The 12,370-nt window shown below is 41.4% G+C and overlaps 1 protein-coding gene across 3 annotated transcripts; it reads right to left on the bottom strand.

The window, feature by feature from the left end:
* Positions 1-1,372: 1,372 nt before the first annotated feature.
* Positions 1,373-12,370, bottom strand: ENPP5 (ectonucleotide pyrophosphatase/phosphodiesterase family member 5). 3 transcript variants are annotated; one of them, XM_032682687.1, is made up of 4 exons: positions 12,310-12,370; positions 9,519-10,370; positions 6,119-6,295; positions 1,373-4,776 (listed from the first exon to the last, which is right to left on the bottom strand). In XM_032682687.1, the coding sequence occupies exons 2-4, from the start codon at positions 10,363-10,365 to the stop codon at positions 4,406-4,408; spliced, it is 1,395 nt and encodes a 464-aa protein (XP_032538578.1). In that variant the 5' UTR covers positions 10,366-10,370; positions 12,310-12,370; the 3' UTR covers positions 1,373-4,405. The 3 variants fall into 3 exon arrangements, with proteins under 3 accessions (XP_032538578.1, XP_032538579.1, XP_032538580.1); XM_032682688.1 differs by having other exon boundaries at positions 9,519-10,373; positions 12,310-12,365; XM_032682689.1 differs by having other exon boundaries at positions 9,519-10,373; positions 12,314-12,363.

The following is a 12,370-nucleotide window of genomic DNA, read 5'->3' as shown; positions in this document are numbered from 1 at the left end:
CTTCTGCTTCCTCAGAGCTGTGATAAAGGGGCGATAGTTTGTGGCAACAATTAATGACTTGCTAAATAGACTCAACTCAGCAATGTTCACACAGGGCATGTTAATTCAGAGGACATTCCTAACACTTAAACTGGCAGTGAAGTTTAGAAGGGGATAGGAGGGATATTTGTAGCCACTGCCTTGCAGTGAAAGCTCCTGTTTCATTATGTTGGCTATCTCCATAAGGGAATGCAACACTGGGTACAGAAGCCCTAAAACATCCACCCCTTTGGGGTTCTGTGCTTTTCTGGCCATTAGCATCAAGGAAACAGTTCCAGAATTGAGCTGACTTCAACTACAGCTCTGAAACACTGGTTTCAGGGGTAAGTTTAACTTACTGCCTACACGCTGCCTATGAAAATAAACCAACATATGTATCTCCAAGGATCAGGCCACAGGGACAGATGTTTGCTCTAACACGCATGGTAGCATTTTTTATTGCAAAAATCCCAGTAATGGAGGTTTGTTAATAGGATTCAGATTAGGATTTCATTATGGAAAGGCTGAGAGCACTATTGGATTTTTCATTTTCATGTGCTTGCAACAATTTTTGTAGCCTACCACCTAATAAATGTTTACACCACTTTTACTGTAGGACAAACATGCCATGAAAGGTTTGTACAGCAGCACAGGTATGGTCAACACAGAATCCTTTGCCATTATTTAAGCAGGGAAGAAGACTGGGAAATAACCCTGTTAAATTTGCATTTTACAAAACAGCAGGATCCAACTGCTGCACATTTGTTCTTCTTCCACATTCAGCTTGTGTTGTTCACACTTGTGACAGGTCTCTGCCCATGACAGGGGGGGCAGTTGAAACCAACCCAAACCATTCTATGATTGTCTGAAAAGTCAGGCTGCACAACCCTTCATCCTACAACAGGCTTGGCAGTGCTGGGTTGATGGTTGGACCCTTATTGTAGAAGTCTTTACCAACCTAAACAATTTTATGAATCTGATTTTTCTGCCTCTTTTTAGTTATTATTTTTCTTGAGACTGCATTTCTTGTAGCAGCATTACTGCATCTCTTTACCAAGAAAGTCTGGAAGATTTTTTTTGGTGAAAGAAACTGTATTCCCACCACTGGTAACAGATAGTTGGTTTTTCCAGATACAGCAGCAAGGGGGGAAATGAGATCTATTATAAAAGAACTTTCACTTAAAATTCCTAAGTTCTATCATACTTCCAGTTATTCTTAATAAAGGCATAGACTATGCAGAGCCCAAGAAATATTTGGGATGCAGGAGTTAAGGCCATTCTCCCCCAGTCACTCCCTCCCCTTCAGGTTTGTTTCCCAGAAGCATTTTTAAATGAAGCCAGCACTCCATGCTTGGTAGGACTACAGCAAAGATGTATTTCAACTCCAGCAGTTCCAAACACGAAGAAACAAAGAAAACATTTGACATCTGTACGCTTCACAGGTCAGTAATGAAACACAACATCATGCATCACTCTTGGTTTCCAAGCTTAAGTTACAAGCAGTACAGAGTGTACTCAAATCCAGTTTCCAATAAACTTGTTTGCACATCATAGAAAGTATCATATACACAGAAACCAAATCCCATGTGCTCCCCACCCAAAAAGATAGTCTGACAAAATGTCACATCAGAGAAAAAATTGCTGTGCTTTCATCATCTGTGCTTTCAATTCCATTAAGCTCACACCCAACAACTTAAAACAGTGTTTGACACCAGCTGGGCAAATATACTAACAAGGAACTACCCAAAAGGTGCCTGCAAATACTCCAAAGAACAAAGGAAGTGTTTAGCCCTAAACTGAAATACCCAAATGCTATAAGATTCCCTTCAGGTTTTTTTACAAAGTTTTATTTTACCCTCCTCAAAGAAGGGCCTCACAGTGCAATACAGAACAATGACACACACAATTTTCACATCCATGTCCCCAAATTATTTTGAGTATTATTGTTCCCAAAACCTTTGTCGCAGGAAACTTACTGCTCTTCCCTTGTTGCACATTTGGGCAGGTAAATCTAAGTCCAGGATGACTGAACAACACTGACCAACTCTGGCCCCTCCTTAAAATCAAGATTTACTTTGGCTGATAGAACTACACCTGCCACAATTAAAGCGGGGGTTTAATGAACAACTCTGAGATTACAACCCAGTTATTTTCACATCTGCCATGATTACTGCTATGAAATTACTGCAGTAAGAAGAATTTCTATTAAAGCAGCATGTTCCAAAGTGCATAACTGCAGTAGCTACAAGAGAGGGTTATGGCATCTCCAATTGCCACTGTTATTGCCTTATCCAAGCCTGTAGATCTTTCCTTAAACACACACTAAGGCATAGCTAATGGCCGGCCACCTCTACTAAGAATCAGCTTTACAGACCTTTTCCTTCAGTGTTTTCTTAAGAAAATGGCAATACAGGAAAAAAAAAGACAGTTCACAGCATAGCAACAGCACTGAGTCAGATAAGTTCACAAGATTTCACATATATCTCCCAAACTGAGAGCTGTCTCCCAACAGATATGCATGTTTCCTGCCTTCCTAAAGCTACTATTACAGCTAAACTTTCAGCATATCCCTTAAGTTGAATTATTTCACTGCCTTCCCTCTCAAGCATTTGCTGAACCCAGGTGTGGCCTCTGGAAACGTCCACATCTGTCTGCAAGACAGGCTGGGGTTGGTGCTAAGCAAATGTCCCTGCCATTACAGAGGAACCCAACAGATCATCATTAAGTCTGGAATTTAGTCCAGCAAAACGAGTTTTGTACTGCAAACCCTCCCCTTGCAGTACTGTCAGTCACACTGTTTCCTCGGCAGAGCACAACCAAAGCCGAGGTGTTCCCATCCTTGCCCTCTGCTGGGGGCTGTGGATACAGCTATAAATTGCACTTAAAAATACTCAGTTTGCTATTTCTGCATGAATTTTAAAAGTTTCTTTCTCCTTCAGGCATTGTACTCAGCATCAAAGTGATGAGAAATACTATCTCACAGAGGGAGAAGGGGAAAACTCTGACAATGAGACAACTTTTCTCACTTCAGACCATGTTTTTCACACAAACCTTAGTCAGCAGCTTCTCACCTACCATTTAAGTGAGCTCACAAAAAAACCCCACAACTACACTAGCAAGAAGATTTATTGCCACACACAAAAGGATCAGAATAATATGTAGCTTTGTTGACTCAGAATTAATATTTTTCCCTGACAGAGGCTTTCCTCCAGAAGAACAAACTCCAATCTTACACCTTTTTTTTTTAATATTAAAGTGTGCTTGTTCAGTTTTAAGAGCATATATGGCTTAAAGATTTATATGGCTGCTCCATAAATTGCAACTCGAATCCTGCTTATCCAATTCTAAGGCCCACCAGGCACAGCAGATAAAGCACAAGACGCAAGTCAAACTCACACAGTAACGAAGAGTCTCCGATAACAGATCAGATGAACACCCAGGAACAGAACTCTGAAACCAGCCTGAATATCCATGTTCCTTAACTGATTCATCTCCCTTAGTCTCTAAGAACCTTCTTATCACAGACATATAGAAGACTCCATTTGGATATACAGGTGTGGTGCTTGTAAGTGTCTTTATCCTGCCAGCTGCATGGAACTTCTAGAAAATTTAGTCCAGTGTACAGGAAATAGAAAACGTGAAGACCTAAATTTACTTAAAATCATACTTAAAATGGTAAAGACCTGTATTTACCAAAATAATATTTTTTTAAACTTAAGAATCAAGCAGTTTAATACTGATTGCTAAAGGCAATACCACTTAGATTCATATTTTGGGGCTACAATTAACAGAGTAGTTTGAAGAAATATGCCTAATTCTAAATGTAGAGACTTAGCACTCGTGACCTAGCTGAACAATAATGTTGTTTTCCACAGGATTTAACCCACCAAGTTGTCTGTAATGGTGACCAAGAGCTTCCTTGGGCAGGGAAGTTAAAAAGAAAAACAAAGAAGTTTAGTGCCATTCAGTGACTTGTTAGAATCAAAGAGACTCAAGAAACATCTCAAGGAACAAAAAAAAAAAAAAAAAAAGAGGGTGGGAAATGAAATCACCATTTAATAGTCTGTGAAATGCACCTCAGCTGATGTTATTTATCTAAAAATAGCTATAATAAGGTATTTGAGGTCTGTTGTTACTACATGTCTACATACATAAACAGCTTTCCAGGTTTACCTACAATATCTTTGACGCCTGGAAGATGAAGTGGCTGCAGGGTGAAACAGGAACATGCTCTTTCTCTGCATCCCTGGTCTGTACGTGCCCCAGAGTACCAATGGATCAGCATCCACCTCCTTTTACTCCAGATATTTATGCTGATCCATCTCTTATTACTTATTTTCTCTGTATAAGCTTATTTCAAGCCTCAGACAGGAAATAATCCCAAGTGTTAATGATCTTGCAGCAATGGCTGGGCAACTTCAGTGTGTAGGATGTGCATGGAATTTGCTTGGGCAAGGACAAAATGCTTAACAAAAACTGCAGTAAAAACCAGAACAAGCAAGCTGCCCAAGAAGACTCCTATGACTGTGGAACAGGTGTCTGCTCCAAAGGCTCCAGGAACTTCAGCAAGGATGTCTTTCACGGAGTTGAAGGAGCCGTTGTTTGGCAGAGGGTCAATACGAAGCAGATGACACAGCAAGGGGTACAAGTCTGTAGCATTCATGACTTCTTTGGTGGCATTCTTTCTGAAAGCAGGCCCAACTGCCACAAAAATGGGATGCATTTCTGGTATGATGTTGTCATACCCGTGGTTACCAACTTGAAATAAAAGATAGAGAAAGGTCAGTATTCTGAAGTTGCAAAACAAGCAACCCTTCCCTAGAATTAGCAGAATGCAGAACAGGCACAGCCATCAGTTATTCTTGCAAAGGTTTAGAAGAATTCTTTTGATCCATTTGTCTCCTAGCAAATACGAAGTCTCAGAACTACAAAGAGAAAATGGCTTTAAAAAAAACAACAATGGAGAGCACCATCTGAAAAAAAATAAAAAGAGCTAGAAAAAAAGGTAAGCTCACAGGGCAGTAACCACTGTCAGTGACATGCTACCTGTAGCCAACTTTCCTTGATTTTTCTCAAGGAAAAACTCCAACTTTGCAACTGGCCCAGATCTCTTAGAGAAAAATAAAAAAAAAAAATATGTAGAGATAGATTGTCCATTTGACTCCAAGTTTGACACTTTGTCCAATTTTGTGCACTATCAACTCATCAACAAGGAAAAGACCTCACTACTGGGTCTCCAGTACCCCTTCCCAACAGGGAACATGTAGAACACACAGGCATGAGAAGCTGCTCTCAGCACCTACTGACAAACTTGTTATGTCTTGCAGGTGATGCTCTTCGGAGTCATAACCTGCAGCAAAGTTTAGAAGGTTTTCAATTAAGAAACTTAAACACCGACCACATGACACCTGTATTTTTCCTCCTATGTAACCAAAAAGTTACAGTTTGCTGTCTCCATTCTATCTATAATAAATATCAAAACCCCGAAGTAAGGAACTTAAAAGTCTTGGGGTTTTTATTCCTCCATATCACCTAGAATGCATTTTATCCTCTAAGACAAGTGAAAAACACTGGTGTGCAGAAACAAAATATCCCCAAGACTCTTTGTAGCAATAGAGCGAGGTTACTGTAAGTGTAGCACGCACAAAAGCTGAGGACTTTCAGAAAACATTTTTGTATTTCCAACCCAACCTTCTCCAGTAAATAAGTAGTACGTGATAAAACAACCCTATTCACCCTCTACTCAACAAATTCAGTTACAACTTTCTTTTTTAATCTCTCAGGAAGTGCTTGTCAGTTTGCTACATCCTGAAAGACCTCAAGTATGTGACCTCAAGAAAGACCACAAAACATGTGACTGATCTTATCTCAGAAAGTCTAATGTTTAAAGAAACATTAAGTGTGGATTCTCCTCCCCTAATAGTAGGGTGCTTCCCATCCCACCAGGGGAAAACAACAGAAATTCTACACACTTCAGTTTTCCCTCTCAATCTTAAAGAAAAATAAAAAATGAACATAGGTTGAGACTGGGAGAGAAAGTACCACGTAAGGTTCCTGACTAGGAAGATACAGCAAACCACCATAAAGACAAGATACTTACCCATAAAAACATCAGACTTATTATGTACAATTTCCCATCCTTTATCAGCCACTGCTAAAATGGGCTGAATTTTACTGTTGTGTTTGTAATGCCATCTATCTGGAATCTGCTCCTTTTTATATACAGTCATGTTGGGATGAGCGTTGGCCAAAGCTTCATATACTTCATCCAGTTTGCCTTCAAATAAACAAAAGAGACAAAAGACAAAAATTAAACATACCAATATGTTTACTGAACTAATCAGTAGTTTAAATACAGCTGAAAGAAGAGGACAAAATGCACTTCCTTAGTGAAATGAATTTAGTATAATTCATGAAGTTAATTATAGCTGTAGGAGACAATGTGTGCACATATGTTACTGAGACAAATCCAGAGGATCATTCACGGTAAGATCCCACCTGACACCAGACTTCACAGCCTGTTCCCAAGCAAAAAGTGCCCTGCTAATTTTAGAAAAATCCCTCATTTCATAGTTGTCAGAATGTCAGCTTCTCACAGGAATGAGCTAGAAGGCATTCAGTTAAATCCCATGGAAAAGGAACCAATCCCTCCTAGCTCCATGCAAAGCCTGAAAGCAAGAAGATAGCTCCTAAACCTGTTCATGAGGTAATAAGGGCATTCAGGCCATATTCTGTCTGTCCCCCAGTTGGCTGTGACAACAAGTGACACTTTTTATTAATTTTTTTAATTTCAAAGCAGTCTCATTGTTAGCTGTTTTCCTTTAAAAGGGGAAAGAGAGAAGCCACTTTGTTTCTTGGCATTGCTGAATCATCCTGAGCAGGGAACACATGACAAGCACACCAAGGGACAGGCTGGAATGGCAGATGAAGGTGGAACTTTTGGTCTAGAACTGTCAGCCAACTGTATTCAATAACAGCCAACAGCATGAGCTACTCCTCTGTATTCCTAGTGCCTGCTCCTTTCCTTTCCTTAGTCACAGTGAGTGCAAACCCTCAAGCCCTGTACTACCACTGAATAAATAAGCATTTCCCACCCCCAATTCTTTATTTGCTTATTTCCAGTTTCTGAGCTTGTCTTTCCAGTAAAAGTCACTTAAGAGCCACAACCAGTTGGACAAGCTGGAACATCAGTGCACAGACAGGAGGAACCAGAACACAGAGACAGAAGCACAAAAACAAGTTCAGGAATTGGCACCTGAGCAATTTCCTCTCCATTTGAGGAAAGATTCGTACTGAGGGCTATGCAGTGCATACAACAGACTTATGTGAAATACCAAATCCCTCAGCTGAGCACTTTGTGCACTCAGCTGCCCCACTGGATTGGGCACAGTGTGTCTGCAGGCCCATCTCAGTGACCATTTACAGCCTATGTGGAGTTTGGAACGTACCTCAGGGAAAAAAGGTTGGGAGGAGGTGCCCAATGTCTCTAAAGAAAACGTGTTCATTTTCCCCCTCAGTTCCTAGAATCCAGTATAGAAATTGTGAAGGAAAACTGGAAATACATTAATGTATAATGTTTCTTATCTCAAACTGGCATAAAAACTTGAGAAACACAGTAGAGGTCAAGATGAGACAGCAAAAATGCAGATATGATAGAGTTACAGCAACAAGGGACTCCAATCTAGCATTTCTAGGACTATACTAGTAATAACATTAATATTGTTATGCCACTTTTCTATATGGGATGGCAGGGAGGAGAAGCCCCAAATACAGCAAACTATGATTTCACACTAAATTAATTATTTTAATTATTTATATCGAATGCAAGGAAAAAAGCCAGCATCAGCAGCTGTGCTACAGGTACCTTCTTTGTGAACATATTATTACTTCCCCACACACTGTAATACACCAGCATGGTTAAATAATGGCTTTAATCCATCTCTCGGGGAAGAAATACGCAGCCAGTTAAACTAAAAGAAATTGCTGCATTTTTAAGCATTCAAACTTTTCCCCAATGTCTCACTAAGTTTTACCATTCCCTTGGCTTAAGCAAGAAAAATGGACTAACAAACAGGTGAAGAATCAGTGTTTTGTACTTAAGCGTATGTTAGTTCATAGCTTAACTGACAGTGAAACTCATTGTTTTATAGTAAAAATCATAGCTGCTAACACAGAAGGAAGGAATTTTAGCTGTGCTCAAAACTCAATTCTTGTTTACTGGTAATGTAATAAATACCTGAATCTCTGGTCAAAACCAAATCCAGGCTATTTCTGAAATCCACTGAAATGGTTTTTTTACTATTCTGTCCTCTAATTGCTGCCTAGATACTGTTTCTTCTCGGCATTTAGCAGACAGGAGAATCAAGTTACACGTCTTCAAGTTCTCATTTACTGCATCAAGGACGTTTCAGCACCAAAGTTTACTTTTACAGCTTTTTTACTTGCTAATGAGAACGTCCTACTCAACCATGTTGTCTCTATGAGGATGGAGCTCCCAAATTTGGCTTTTTTATCACCACTGAGGGAAACAGCACCTACAAGCACCCAAGTGTGCTCAGGCAGCAATGATCTCAGTTTGGACATACTGACAATTTAGTCTGAAGTATTCCTCAAACTAAAAATGACAAGAGACATTTGTTTGCACATAAAAATCTGCAACATACCCTCCCTACTGGGACATTTAAATACAGAGTGCTATCCATTAGTGATGCAAATTTTATAGAATTCTTTAAAAACTCCTTTTCAGAAGGCCACCTTAAAACTCAACTTCCAAATCAGCATTTTTTTGTGTGGACAGGGTTGCTATTTTCCAGGTTAACACATTTGCACCAAATAGTTATAACACTTGATCATCAAAATAAAGAGCAGCACCTCTGCATTAGTGACACTAAACATCAGCTGACACTTTCAATAACTGCAACCAGACTTCAGATTTTGATTCCAACAATATTCTTGCTCATCATCACAATAAAAACAGTATGAATATAAGTGGATGGCTGTTCAGCATAACAGGGGAAAAAAACTAGTGAACTACAATAGCTGGCAGCTAATCAAATAGCCAACACAAGCTTTCTTTTTATCAAAGCTCCCCATCTGGTCTCAGTTTAACTCTGTTTGAGTTAGAAACATAATTCTTCCACTATGGCTTCAGCACCTTGATGAAAGGCAAGATATGTAACATTCAGGTGTTATCTATCTAGAACACCATTCAGCCTTGATAATGCCATTATATTATCCTACTTCTCACAAAACCTGAAGGATCTTTGGCAACATTAGTCAACAAAAGATAGACTTGCTCCCTTTTCATTTCAGAAAATTAATCCAGGCTTTTGACTGAGCTAGCAAAAAGAATAAAGAAGTGATCCTGCAAGTACTCCTTGTTCAAGGCTGATGTCCTACTGGCATCAGTGCTGCTACCACCACTAAAGTTAGGGAATGATGTCTATAAAGTTTGGACACTTAAGTATCTCTTCAGACAATTTTACTGCTGTAGCTCCTACCTTCTTTTGGCAAAATGGCTACTGCGGGAGAATGGTCAATGACTTTATAGAGCTCTCTGTCCACATACTGATCAAGCTCAATGACCCTCTCTGAGGACAACTCTGACATCCCGTGATCACTGGTGATGATGACATTTATCACACCCCACAGCTTCGCCGCCTTCAGCTTGGAGATGAGATATCCCAGTTTGTTGTCAATATCACTAATTACTGGTCCCATAAGTGGGTTGTCTGGGCCCAGAAAATGTCCCATTTCATCAGGCTGTTCCCAGTACAGGAGACCAAAGTTTATGGGTTCTTCTGATGTAAACCACTCAATAAGCTTGGCCACTCTGTCTTCAAAGGGAACGGTTTCATTGTAGGGCATATAATGTGTGGGCAGCACTCCGTGTATTTTCACGTCTGTTCCAGGCCACATGGCTGCGCCAGATTTGTGTCCTTTCCTCTGGTTCGTTATCCATATCGGGATGGCCTCTTCCCAGAACTTGGGGTTATAGGTATTCATTTTGGTCAGAGAGAAGGTTTCATTCAGAACAGGGTCGTACATCTCATTAGCGACGATGCCGTGGCTCTCTGCGTAGAGACCAGTCACCAGGGTGTAATGGTTGGGGTACGTTTTGGTTATGAACACATTGGTGACCTGCTTGACATGAACCCCGTTCTCCATGGCATAATGGAAATTGGGAGTTGAGACTTTATAGATGTAATCCCATCGAAATCCATCAAAAGATACCAGCAGCACTCTGGGCTGGAGAGACAGTGCACTTTGAAGAAATAGTAATAAAATTCCCAGGACTTTCCAATAACAGCTCATGGCTATTCTGGAAGGTATCTTCTGAGGCAACATGGCATCTGCTGAGCAGAGACAGAAGGTTTGTTGGTATTAACATGTTTTGTTAAAGTCATAACTTAGTTTTAAGAATGAGTAGCTAAAATATTCCTTATGTATTTACATCTTATGTATTCTAAAAGAGCATGGACTGGCAGGACAAGGGGGAATGGCTTTAAACTGACAGAGGGCAGGGTTAGATCAGATATTAGGAAGAAATTCTTTACTGTGAGGGTGATGATACTCTGGCACAGATTGCCCAGAGAAGCTGAGGATGCCCCATCCCTGGAATTGTTCTCAGCCAGGCTGGACAGGGCTTGGAGCAACCTGGTCTAGTGGAAGGTGTCCCTGCCCATGGCAGGGTGTTGGAACTAGAGGGCCTTTAAGGCCCCTTCCAACCCAAACCATTCTCTGATTTTAATTCTGTTCATATGACTCAAGGGTATTGACTACTCCTACCTATGACTGGAATTCCTTAATTAACAGCATGACATAATAGGACACATAATTTCTTTCTGCCCTTCCTAAACACCTTCTTGTTCAAAACTCAGTTATCTTCTCAAAGCAAGACAGCTGTAAGAATCCTCACATGGGACTTCCCTGTCTGTAACTGACCTAAAATTTCATGCTTATATTCCCCACTTCTTGCTCAACAGCATCATTTAACCACAAGACTAGATATTCCTCGATCCAATCTTGCACCGATACTCCACACAGTTCCCTTTAGGTTCCCATTTTTCAGCAATCCTCTGAGACAAATCACTACCAAAATTCAGCAGGAAACCAGTGATTTCGCAATGAATAAAATCATCTTTATATTCAGAGTACATAACTATCCTAGTTAATATAAAAAGTTATACTGTAACAAGCATCTGAATACCACTGCAGTGACGGAATAGGATCTGTCATTCTGGTAGAATACAAGATATATTCCATGGGAAGTTTAACCACTCCAATTCCCCAGTTCCTCTGATTCTCCTCAATCTCTCTCTCATATATACATTTACACTTGAAAACAGCACAAGCACTGCTGACTGCCCGGAGAGGTTGTGGTTGCCCCATCCCTGGAATTGTTCTCAGCCAGGCTGGACAGGACTTGGAGCAACCTGGTCTAGTGGAAGGTGTCCATTCCCATGGCAAGAGGTTGAAACTAGATGAGCTTTACGGTCCCTTCCAAACCAAAGCATTCTGTGATTCTAGGATTTTAAGAACTGCAGGCAGTCAAATGTTACACCAAGCTTGTGTGCCTCCCAAAATTAAAATCCAGGCCTTGAGTTCTGTTAAGAATACACTGACACTTCGGAGATGTAATTCCCCTTTCAGCAAACAGCACAGACCCAAAGGCTACAGAATCTCCCAGTTTCTCCCAACGGAGGATTTCTTCCAGCTGAACACGAAGCAAGGAAGGGAGAACATGCCGCTCTGTCCATCTGAACCCCATCTGCCAAATTAAATGTAGCCCTTCAGTTTCCCTTAGGGAGTGACAAATACGGATTTAAGTCCTCTCAAGCAAAATCAAGTCTTTACTTCTGAACTTTACACAGTTAATGATCTCAGTGTGACCTATGATTCTATAGACAATAAATGATGGGTGGTTTGTTATTTTTTTTTTCCCCAAGGCCTTCCTATACTGGTCTTCCCTGGATACAATCTAAACCCATCTACTGACGCGGGTCTCTCCAGAACTCCGCAGCACAAAGCCCCGGGGACCCGAGGGGCTCTGGGTGGACAAAGCCACCGGTCTGCCCATGGCAGGAGCTGCCACACGGACACACGGACGGACAGACACCGCGGGCCGCGTTCGGCGGCCGCCGGAGCTCAGCACTCGCGAATGCCGAGCCCAGGCCGCCGCTCCCCGCTCGGCAGCCCCCAGAACCTCGTGTCAGAGCCGGGCTGGAGGACGCCAGGAGCCCCTACCCCGCCACCAGCACCCCCCCTCTCCGGGGCCGTTCCCCCCGTTACCTGCGGGCCCGCGGAGCAGCGGGTCAGGCTCCGGCACCGCCCCGGGCGCAGCGGCGGCGGC

The sequence above is a fragment of the Chiroxiphia lanceolata genome, chromosome 3 (assembly GCF_009829145.1).
Source record: "Chiroxiphia lanceolata isolate bChiLan1 chromosome 3, bChiLan1.pri, whole genome shotgun sequence".
NCBI classification, from domain to species: domain Eukaryota; kingdom Metazoa; phylum Chordata; class Aves; order Passeriformes; family Pipridae; genus Chiroxiphia; species Chiroxiphia lanceolata.
The sequence above is the reverse complement of the archived record's forward strand: the minus strand, read 5'-3'. Positions and strand labels throughout refer to the sequence as shown.